At 44.7% G+C, this 12,198-nt stretch overlaps 1 protein-coding gene across 1 annotated transcript in view; it reads right to left on the bottom strand.

Annotated features, from left to right (window-relative positions):
* KCNH5 (potassium voltage-gated channel subfamily H member 5) overlaps window positions 1-11,974 on the bottom strand; it is a 142,277-nt gene extending 130,303 nt beyond the window's left edge. Inside the window, exon 1 of the mRNA XM_042814238.1 lies at window positions 11,902-11,974. Coding sequence (XP_042670172.1) covers window positions 11,902-11,974 — 73 coding nt within the window. The remainder of the gene's footprint in view (window positions 1-11,901) is intronic.
* Window positions 11,975-12,198: the final 224 nt, after the last annotated feature.

Here is a 12,198-nt window from a genome sequence, read left to right as displayed (position 1 = left end):
TTTGAAACTTGACCTTATTGCACCATATGTTCCCAGACAAACCATGACACTATTGCCTAAGATAAGTAAACTCCTCCTCCTTCAACAAGCACTGAAATAACACAAAACACATCAGATTTCAGTTACAGTCTACACTGAGGTACAAAAAAGCGGGCTTGGTTCATCCTAGCAGCATGCACCAATTGCTGTCAATACACAAATATGAGTAAGGAGTATTTTTAGGAGGCTGAACTCAGGTTTAAATACTGCTTCAATCATCTGTTTTTTTCAGTCATTGCCTACAGTTTTACACGCACGGACTGGCACCACCACATTACAAGTTAGTCCTAAAATAGTTGTATTCACCAGTTTGGAGGTATTCTTCCATCTCTGCTTTTGGAAAAGCATTTCTAAGGAAGGAAATGCTCATCTTGCTTAAACACACAGTGGGATTTTATCTTCATCAACATTGTAACGTTGTTTCAAAAATAATCTTCTCACTTAGTATATCACTTAGTGGAGATTCTCAAGCTGTAGTCTGTGATGATCTTCAAAGCTTTGCTTATTTTCAATTGTAATTTTCAGTTGCATTGTGACAGTTGCTGTGGAACTAACTGTTAACACTAGCCCACTTATTTCTGCTAAAAAACATTACAACGTACCTATTAAAACCCCAGCTGTATAGAAATGGTAGTAAAAGTTCCTTTCAGCAGTTTTCCAGAGGAAAAAAAAATAAAGGCAATTCTTACAAATTCTTCTTTTAATAGCTGAAGAATGTCACGCCAATTACTTTTACAGACATACACTCAGGTGCACACATTAATTTTCACATAAATAAGACACTGGGTTTCTGCAAGCTGTATGCTTCCTTCCCAGCATCTGTGACTGCAGCATATGTTATTCAAGCATTATTCTTTTGAACAAGGAAAGCATATTCAAAAAAAAAAAAAAAAAAAAAAAAAAAAAACCAACAACTGTCATTTCTTATTTTTCCTTTCTAAACCTATATTTGGAAAATAATAATCTAAAAACCAGTTTCTACAGAAAAGTTGACTGAAAAATATTTTAAAGCCAACCAACATGAGAAATAGAAGTTTAGTTTGTGAAATCTAACACTCCTAAGCTCACAGGCTTAAAGAATTCATTTAAATCCATCACAAATAGTCTTAAACCTGAATGCCAACTTTAAAAATGTGTAAATTTTTCAGGCTAAGGGAACATGCAGTTGCTACAACCAGCAGATGTTTAGTACACACCATCTGCTACCAGCAACCAATATCAGTCCTCTAGTCAAAGCAAGGTCTGATTTGCAAAGAGGCTATCCTTCAAGTTTTTGCTCTCACCATTCTGTGTGCTCACAGAACGAGCACAACCTGGGCAATTACAGGCAGCTTATATTCAGACTCTTTCAAGGATGTGTGGACATCTGGGTGCTCCCCAGAGAACCACAGCCCACAGGCCAATAACCCTGTCTTGAAACTGTCCATCTGATATCTTGGATGTGTATCTCTATCACATAACCCCGTTTCAGGACACAAAATACACTGCAGAAGATACACACTGCAGCCACAATACTCAATGGTCATCTTCCATGGATTTTCTACTTCTTACATACAAGAGTCTCAAAATAATTGCTAAGGCATTCATTAAACTGACGAAATCCAATAGGATGTTGGAAGGGAACAAAGCGTATCACCCAATTACTGATCTTTCAAGAAAGAAAAAAAAAAAAATCATAAAATTGAAAAAAAAAGAGTTTAGAAATGTATTTTAAATATTAGTACTTGTAAAGTCATATGTGTATATATAGATAGATAGATAGATGGACTAGTACATGGACTAGTAACTTGATCAAATACTACAATGTATGTTTTCCTTTGTCTTTGTGAATATTCCATTACATAGCTCACTTTTTTTAAACCTTGCCTTCTACAGTAAATAGCACTTCTTCATCCATGCTCAGCATGTGCATACGAGTGTGTGTGTCCTGTTTCAATCAAAAATCTTGAGTCAATGTTCGCGTCTTGTTAAAGACCAACAAGCCTAACTGTAGGCACAAAGCCATAGAAATCCATGTTTCATCAATGCCTCTGTTCAGTGAAACAGCTTGATAAATTTAAAGAAGAGCAGGTCAATGTCTTACCCTGGGGTTTTATTGGGTACCTAGTTTCAGCATTTTCAAGACTCCACGCATTCCCTACATTTTATTGGTAGTCACATCACTTTCCCTAGCATACATACTAATTCCTCCCTATTTCTAAAATATCTCCGGATCAAACAACAGCAGAGAATATTACTTTACAATTTGTGAGTTCTAGGTAGACTGAGGAGAGACTGCTTTGCACCACATCATCATCACTAACCACTTGTGAAAGACCACTTCTGCATTCGCTTCCTCTAGAGTTGGGTCCTAATAGCCAGTCTTGGACTAAAACTATCTTCATGTTCAACTTCCATACTTCTGTCACTCACTGATACGGTCTCCTGTCTAAATGAGGTCCATTGCACATTGGGTTAAGCTCTTCATTAATTTGACTAAGGCAAATTCCAGACTGTTGGATCTCCATATGGCTGCTTGAACTGGTTTAAGAGACGAGGACGAGGAAAACTTCATTTCTTCTCCAGGTCCAGTTGCCACAGAGCAGCACCAAGAATAAGCCCAAGGACCACATGCTTTTTCCTCAAGGGCTGATTTGCCAGCAGCTCCAATACAAGGAGCTCTCTGCCAAGGGCACCCTGGCATCCCCTATGCCCTGCTGTGGTGATGCCATAGCCAAGTCCCATAGAGGCCTGCAAGGTAAGGCCCACGCTCAGAGATACTAGCTGGGATGTCCTGTTGGATTGAAGATGAAAGAGTTATATTTTGCAAGCTAGATGTTTTTTTAGGATGATACTGGAGGCATTCACAAGGATAAATCTGACTTTGCCCTCCACATCAAGCAGCACCTGGTCTCACAAGCACTTTATGGTGGAGGCTGGGAAGAAGTTCTCTCTAGGTACTGGCACTGCTGAAGGCAGGCAGTAAATCTGGCAGAACACTGGTTTGATTCCACATGCAAAACTCTGTGCACCTGTGCACTGAGTGATCACCTGGTGATAAATTACACGTTGAAGAGATTAACATGCAGCTAACTTCAAAACTTTCACAATAACGATTGGCCTAACGATTAACATTCATTCTCGCTTGGATTTCTCCGATGTGCTGAAAATACATTTCCACTCTCCATTTCCTTTGAGACAGAAGTCAATTTTTATTATTTCTAAGCTTGTCTTGATGTCATTCCCTTAAACTATCATTTTCTCCCCTTCTGAAATATTGCAGCACAAATCTGTAGGTTGTAGGTTTGTCCAACCAGATGAGTGTGAAACCAGTGCCTGTCTGTAAGAGCAGGGAAGCAGGGCTCAGGAGCTGCTAGGTTCCTCTTCAGAAGTCAGCAAGCTCTTTATTAGCTTACACAACTCTCACTTATAAAGTTAATAGAGATGGCAAGGAATAAGGATATTAAGTGCACATAGCAGAATTACAGATTTGGAAAACGCAGCTGAGGTAAATAATTGTTAAAGGCACTGTATTTGCTGTTCCTGCACTTCTACTCTGCAAAAAGGCTCTGACGTATAAAGGAACTCATGCTATACAGCAGCAAGCCTTTAATTTTACCCTATCTTGCAGCAACTAATACTCAACCCAGCACCAAGGCTCATTTTGACCACAGTATGTAAGCAATTTTTTTAACCACCAAAACGCCCAAAGTAGTGTAAAATTCATGTTATGTAATCAAAGGAGAGCAAGAACAGCTAAATCATTGCAGGAGATATGTTTAGCCAAGTGAGAAACACTGCCACTAATCATCTTTCCTCCAGAATGCTTGTGAATCGCGTGTGAACAAAATTGCTTAAATTACCATTTCAGAATTCCATCCCTTCCCAAGAAAGGATACAACTAACCTTTTGTTTGTTTGTTTTTAAATCACCATTGAAAAGATGCTGAAAAAAAAGAAGCAGTGGTGGAACAAAAATAATGATATTGATAAAAAGAAGCAGCGCTTCCACCACGGAATAAATTCCTAACTTGAACAATTTCACACTGAGCCATCATTCTGAATTCCTGCCCTTCTTAAACAGAGCAAGTGCAGCACGGAGCAGACAGGCTCTGTGCAATGCCTGGAATTTGCCTTTTTTGCTCATGTTGTCTTTTAAAAGCACTAAACAACTTAAAGTGCTGTCAACTGGCTCTGCTTTTAACCACGCAGGGTCAGCATATTGCTGCAATCTGGTTTAGATCACCTTGCAAAACTTGTGGGCGTCCTGGTAGCTGTACTGGGGAGGGGACTTGCATAAAACATTGGGTTTTATTTCCTTTTAGCTCTTCTAAACAAGTCTTGTCCCTGATTGTATGTATTTCTCTTGATGTTGGTATACAGTGAATCCAATCCCATGCTCAAAGCATCCCTACAGAATTCAGCTGAAAATCCTGATGTCCAGGACAGCCCTGCAGGCACTCAGCCCTCTGAAATCACAGAATCATAGAATGGCAGGGGTTGGAAGGAATCTTTAGAGATCTCCCAACCCAACCCCCTGCTGAAGCAGTTCCCTACAGTAGGTTACACAGGAAAGCATCCAAGTGGATCTTGAATATCTCCAGAGAAGGGGTCTGTACCACCTCTCCGGACAACCTATAATCACCCTGGGCTGGCATCAACACTCCTCCAATCTTGGGGTCAGCTGCAGACAAACTGCTGTGCTTGAAGCAGCCAAGCAGAACCACACTGCTGTTTTCTAACAAAGCTGTTAATTCCCTGGTGTCCTTAGAGCATGCAAAACATCAGTGTCATCCAATTTATCCAACACGTTAAGCGTTCCCTGAGAAGTAATCTCTTGAAGGACAAACTCTCTATGTCACCTTTCTGCACCTCCATTGTTTTTATTTAATACTCACAGTATGAAAAGGTACGGAGGGCTAAACCCAGAGCAAGATGCCACCACACTGACAAAGCTAATTCCTTCCCCAGATTGGTGTTCCTCTCCTAAAAGTCATCCAACACTGGCTGAGGTTGGAAATCCACATGTAAGTCACTCGGTCAGCAACGCAGCAGCTTTCAGCAATTCAGCAAGCAACCTAAAGGATGAGAATCCATCTGGAATTTACCTTCCAAAAAGTTCAAACACTATGTTTAATCATTCTGAATGTGAAATCCCACAAGTATCATGGTTCTCCTCCTTTACTGCAGCACAACTTCGCTGACCTCAGGAAGAGCTTCAGATCAATAAGGACAAGAGAAAGTTGCAATGAGTTGCCTGATAAATGGCATCTCATTTAGTTCAGATCACAAGTTCTCTACCACATATTCACTTATTCTCTGGTTAGACTAATCCTATGCTAGTTATCTTCTGAAGGCCACTGCCGAATCTGCTCCCTATTACAATTATGCTGAGTGCAAGATAGATGCTGTGAGGCTGAATTTAAGTTGGAGCACGCAGACGGCACACGGGCATCCTCAGGGAGCAACCAAAAGCCACAACTCTAGCTAGATACAAACGAGCACGCTTGCTTCGCATTCCCAGATGAGAAAATCATAGCACTGGCAGATGCTCGTCTTGCAAACACTCAGCCAGCCCTGGCTGCAATTTCACAGCGTGGGGCTGAATGTCCAAAAACCATTTTTGACACAGAATCGTGCACTACTCCTTGTGCAGGTGTCCACATGTGGCTGATGCAGAGCATCTCAGCATCTCCTGGAGCACAGCACCCAGATTTGGAGTCCTCAGTATAAGAGAGACACGGACCTGCTGGAGCATGTCAGAGGAGGGCCACAAAAATGGTCCCAGGGATGGAACACCATCCTACAAGGACAGGCTGAGAGAGCTGGGGCTGTGCAGCCTGGAGAAGGGAAGGCTCTGGGGAGACCTTCCTGTATCTGAAGGGGGACTGCAAGGAAGAAGGGACAGTCTTCAGCAGAGTCTGTTATGCTAGTGGAAATGGTCTCAAACTAAAAGAGGAGGGAGTTAGACTGGATATAAAGAAGTTTTTTATAATAAGGACAGTGAAGCACTGGCACAGGCTGCCCAGAGAAGTGGGGGACATCCCATCCCTGCAGATACCCAAGGTCGGGCTGGAGGGGCTCTAAGCACTGATGGAACCGTAGCTTTCTCTGCTCATTGCAGGGATTTGGACCGGATGGCCTTTAAGGGCCCTTCCAACGCAAACCATTCCATGACAATTCCATGATCTCAGCCCCAGCTCTGGGTGCCCTCCAGGCACTCCTGCACAGGGCTGCTCACCGAGAGCAGTGCAGAACTGAGCCCCGCCATCCAGGTTAGGCAACGCTGAGCAATGCAGCCAGGCACTGAACGTGCTGATTAAACAAAGCTTTTAGATTGATTTTTTTTTTTTTTCTGAAAAGCAGATTATTTAGGAAGCTAAGTCCAAAATCTTCTTCCTTTATTTAATTTTACCAAACCACAAAACCCTGTTTCCTTAGCTCACCGGGAGAACGACTCAAAACCCACGCTAACCACCGACCGGCACCTCCGTTAAAGAGGCTAATTAAAAGCATTTCCACAGCTCACTTAACTTCCTGACATTATTCTCCGGCTGCATATTCCTTCCCACGGAGAGGTTTGCTTGAGAAATCAACGATTGCCTTTTGCTCTCCTCTCGTTTCAGTACCAGCTGGGAGCGCACAACGTTCGCACTGACCTCTGCTGGCAGCGCCCGGCAGCGCCCAGATCCCATAGGAGAGCGACGTCCCGCCCCAACCCGCTCCCAGAGACGTGCAGGAAGAAGTATTAAAAAGAGAACGCTCCTACTTTACAAGGCTTCCACTCAGAGAGCCAGCTATTCCTTTTGCGAACCATACGGCATTATTCGAGTGCATAAATTAATGCGATGATATACAGTTGTTGTAATTAAAAATAAGAAAACACATAAAAATCAAGATTTAAACCACTTAAAGTGATGCCAGTTTCAGCAGGCATCAGATACGCCTTATGTTTCAGGATTTGGAACAAAAAAGAACGGCCTCAAGTTATGCCAGAGGAGGTTCAGGTTGGATATTAGGAAGAACTGCTTCTCAGAAAGAGCAGTGATGCACTGGCATAGGCTGCACAAGGAAGTGGGGGAGTCACCGACCCCAGAGGTGTTCAAGGAAAGGGCAGATGGAGTGCTTTGGGACACAGCTTAGTAGGCAGTATTGGTGATAGATAGATGGCTGGACTAGGTGATCTTAGAGGTCTTTTCCAATCGTAATGATTCTACGGAAATAGGGCAATTGAAAACTACTCTCAAGTGTCAGCTAGTAATGCTGCTTCATGTATAAACTTACTTTGCATTGATTTCTGTATCAGCAGGCCACCTGCAGCCGAAGAAATCACAAACACAGCCTTGTGCCAAAGAAAACCCCAACAATACAAATTTGTGGTCATCCCTTCAGCCACATCCCTGCAGCCAATGGAACTGGAAGATAGAAATTTCTGCCCTGTGGTTTACAGCATCCTCAAGGCTGGGTTGGATGGAGCCCTGGGCAGCGTGACCCAGTGGTCAGCAACACTGCCTGTAGCAGGGAGCTGGAGCTCAATGATCTTTAAGGTCCCTTCCAACCCAAGGCACTCTATAATTTAGGTAAGTGCTGAGGGCCAGGGTTTTTACTGCAGAAGACCCCTAATAACAGACATCTGTAAACCTGAAGTAATTCGCATTGAAGATCATTTTCTCTGCTCCAAATGAAATTTAACTTGGATCAGATGAAAATGCAGCTTGTATTTAATCTGGGAAAGAGCCTACGTGTATCGTGTCCAGTGAGAACAACACTATGTCATCGTGCCTGTAAGAATTCAGGTATGCTTACAAGGGTGCATAGTGATAGGACAAGGAGGAATGGTTTTAAACTGAGACAGGAGAGGTTATGTTAGATATTAGGAGGAATAGATAGAGGGTGGTGAGGCACTGGAACAGGCTGCCCAAGGAGGCTGTGGATGCCCCATCCCTGGAGGCATTCAAGGCCAGGCTGGATGTGGCTCCAGGCAGCCTGGTCTGCTGGTTGGTGACCCTGCACACAGCAGGGGGTTGGAACTGGATGAGCACTGTGCTCCTTTTCAACCCAGGCCGTTCTACGATTCTATGATACACTGTACAGACTAGTGGGAGAGACAGCAGACACTTTACCATTAGTACCATTCTAATAAGAATGAAAAAAGTGTCTTAGCACTACATGCATGATACTTACTTGCCTTCTCTTCCTGGATCACAGAATTAATGGTTTGGGCTGGAAGGGACCTTGAAGCCCACCCAATTCCAACCTCCTGCAATGGGCTGGTTGGTTCCCACCAGATTAGGTTGCCCCTTCCAACCTGCATCCAAAAACCTGTGATCAGGCTGATCCCTTATTCATCAAACTCACAGGCACCCAACAGGGCACAAAACTCAGTCTGAGGGAGCTGATGTGCAGAAACATGTTTCTAGGCTGTGAGAGGCCAGGAACTGAATGCTACCTCAATTAAGGAATTTCACCATAACCTTTACAGAGCCATGAGTTCAGCCCAAGAGTCAAAACACATTTCTGAAAGACACGAAATTTCTTTTTCTAACAGTTATTGCAATAGAAACAAAAAGGAATAATGATGACTGTTATCATATTTGTCTTTCACTAGATTGTTTTCGCTTTTATTACATTTGGCCACAAAGTCCCAGAGCTAACCTTTTTCCAAACTCAACCTCTGCTAAAGAAACAAATTATGCTATTAACACAGCATAGGCATAAGCAAAAGCTCGATGCTTTTGCTGCTACAAGATGTGTCTGTCTTGTCCATCTGTCTTCGCCTTCCACACCTCTCTGCCCCTGAGATCTGATGGATTTTTGGAATAAGCACACAAAGCCCAGCCCTGCTCCATGGATTTGCCCAAATCTGCACCCACACTGCTGAGCCGAGGTCAACACCAGCACGGAAGGAGCAACCAACAAAAGCAGTGATAACAGGCATCTGCTGAGAACATTTTAAGAAAGAACCCTGCCCTAAGAAAGGTGCTTATTAAAAGCCCAAAACACCAATGGCAGGAGCAAGCAGTCACCTTAATGCGATTTCAAGCACTGCTCCCACAAAACACATTTTCTTTCAGCTTAGCAGAACACTGGTGTTCTCCAGACCCAGGGCGCAGCCAAAGCTGCTGCGAGATCCCATCAATCCTTGGGAGCCTCAGATAAGAGCTTTACTTGGTGCATTTTCACTGTGCTAGAAAAAAAGAAAGTAAAACACCCTTGCACAGAGCGCACTGATTACCCTGAAGATAGCTCTATGTGCTCTGGGGGTCTGTGTCCCTTTGTACAGCCATGCTGACCCCATCTCCTGCAGGGCTCTCGGATGCTGTGCCAACCACACACAGGGAGCATTTCTCCCCCAATTTTAACCTCATTTGTAACCAAATGCTGTAGGTTCACAACATTCCTAAAAAGCAAATCCCAAAGTAAGGCTGAAAAATCAAATACACGGCTGCTTTCTGCACCAGGCTGCCCACCACACTAGATTCCTGCTGGGAACCTCTGACGTTCCACGCTTTAAAACTGCTGCAGTTTTGTCTATAAATGCTTTCTTGTTTGGATCCATCTCTGCCAATTCCAAATAATTTGTCTGCACCTGTGTTTCATTTTGAAATCCACCGGTTCCATTTCAGCCCTGATGAAGAGCCCGTCTGCCAAAATAACTCATATTTCAGCTGTATCCGTTGGCCTAAAAGATGATATTATCTCCATCTACAAGCCCTCCCCTGGATGTTAAGAAAAGATTTACGGTCAAGTGTGATGGGATTGTGTGAGTGCGAGCAATCTCAAAAGAGAGTGTTCTTTAACCAGGAAAGAAGATGGAAAGGTTTTTTTTGAGGATGCTCAAGATGTGTTTTAAAAATCTACCACCAGTCTTTCCTTTCTCCTCTTCCTCAACTTGACATTGAAAAACCCCTTCAGAGCTGGTGAATCCAAGCATAAAAAGAAAAGCCTGGACGTGGTCAGCAGCCCAAATCCGTGCCTTCCACCAAGCGTCGGCAGAAGATACTTGAACCAGATTTGCTCTACTGGACACCATTAAGTTTGGATTAAGCAGAGCTGAATCCAATGAAAATTACTATTTCTATAAAGGCCAAATAAGGCTGTGACCTGGATGACAAAAATAAGAACTAAATCATGTTTCAGTGCACAACACTGATCGCTAAGATGAGTTAAAAAACAAATTCCCAATCCATTTTTTGCTCTGATGTCCAACGGGACAGATTTGCCTCTGTAACATCACGCTTCAGCAGAGAAAAAGCAGAATGGAGACCAGACTGGCATGATTTATGCTCCCAAATTAGGCCAGTCTAAAATCTGGGCAGGAGGAATAGGTGTTTTCTTAAAGGATAATGTTCCAAAGCTGTCTGAGTTTTCCTGTTTCCTGACATCTCATAGCTTGCCTGAGCCCTCAGCAGGGAGGACATGTGATTTAATTAGAGCACGACTCAGAAGCATGGTGCTCCCAAACCCTGCTCCCAGCTGTGCCCGACTCTGGGACAACAACCGTGGTGTCTGAGCCACAGATTTAAGAATGCATGGGGAACACCTCTGTGTGTCCTCTTCCTCAATGAGCTTAAGAGTGTAATTAAGCTCCACTTGGCACTTTGGAATTATCAGAAGGCAAGTGCTATGTAAAACCCTATTAATAAAGCCTGCATTTAATATTCTGGTAAATAATGCACTTTTGCAGGAAATTAGCCTGCAGTGATGTGCAGCTAGAGAGCCTGACAGTCAGCTGCTGACCACAGAGCTGATGCGGGCAGCAGGAGAGGGTGGGAACCTCCTCAAAAAATGCTGTCAGGCAATGTCTTTAAACAAATTCTAAGTCCTCAATCCACTCCTTCTATGGAAATCAATGAATCGCTAATTCATTCTTTACCATCAAAATCGACTCAATCCAGCACACCAGGCTACATTAGTATGAATGTGAGCTAAATCCAGAGATGAGGAATAGCCAGGTGGGAGGAAACACTTCCCAACAGGACTTCACATCACACTAGTGACTCCATTAATAATATATCTGGGAACTTTTTTCAACGCCCCATTCTGCCCACCTCTCTCACTCCCATGCATAGGCTGCTCTAAGCTTGGGCTCTTCAAGAAGAAACCTTTCAGAAGATGCAAAGTCTTTTCAGCAAATGACATTTGTGCAAGTACTTGTGTTTCAGCAGTGCCAGTAAAGAAAAAAAAAAAAAAAAAAAAAAAAGAACAAAAAACAGCTTAGAAAAGGGATGCAAGCAGCACAAGGCTTGGCCAAAGCAGCACCTACACCAACACACAAACACTACGGTCAGAAAAGACCCCTAAGATCAACCGACCCAACCATCAACCCAACTCTGTGAGACAGACCACAGCCACTAAGTAACTTCACCGGAGCTGTGCAGAGTGCTCTTTGCCACTGCTTTGCAATTTACTGAAAGGGTGAAACGAACTCCGGCAGCAGGGAATCGTTCCTGCAGCTCTAAATCAGTGCCGTGAGCATCCGCCGGGCACAGGAGCAGCTGCCGGCGGTTCTTCACCGATTTGTACGGGATGACCATCCCCAAATTGCAGTCACTCTCTCACCTCAGCACCTTTGCCACGCACTTTGAAGTGTCAAAAAGACTTTGAAAACGGTCGCAAGGCTAATTCTTAGAGAACTAAAGAAGAAAGAGAAGGAAAACCCGACCCGAAGGAGTGGAGGGAATGTCAGAAACGCGAACGACGAGTCCTTATATTCAGGAAGGTCTTAGCAAACCCGCTCCGAACCCGCTGCGCGGAGACGTCGGAGGTGAGGGGGGACGGGGCAGGAGCGCGGGCGGAGCCGTTCCTTGAAGGCGCCGCTCCGGCACGGACCGACGGAGGGATGGAGGGATGAATGGACGGACGGACGGAGGGGATTTCTCACCGCTGGAGCGCCGGACGATGTTCTCCAGGAAGGTGTTCTGCGGTGCCACCAGCCCTCTCTTGCCCCCCGGCATCCTGCAGCGCCGGGCTCGGGGGCCGGGGGTGCGCGGCTGCAGCGGCGGCGGCGGCGACGTCGGGGGGGGGCCGGCGGCGGCTGGTGCGCCCGGTGCCCGTGAGTCGCGCAGGGGCGGCCGCGGCCGCTCATGGTAGTGGCGCCCCCGCGGCGGCTGCAGCGCGGACTGGGACCCGCCGCGCACGGCGCCGCCGAGCGCCGCCGCCCGCGCCCCCCTGCGCCTGC

Source organism: Centrocercus urophasianus, unplaced genomic scaffold, assembly GCF_019232065.1.
Source record: "Centrocercus urophasianus isolate 14NV4802_14NV808 unplaced genomic scaffold, USGS_Curo_1.0 seq_14, whole genome shotgun sequence".
NCBI lineage: Eukaryota > Metazoa > Chordata > Aves > Galliformes > Phasianidae > Centrocercus > Centrocercus urophasianus.
The sequence above is the reverse complement of the archived record's forward strand: the minus strand, read 5'-3'. Positions and strand labels throughout refer to the sequence as shown.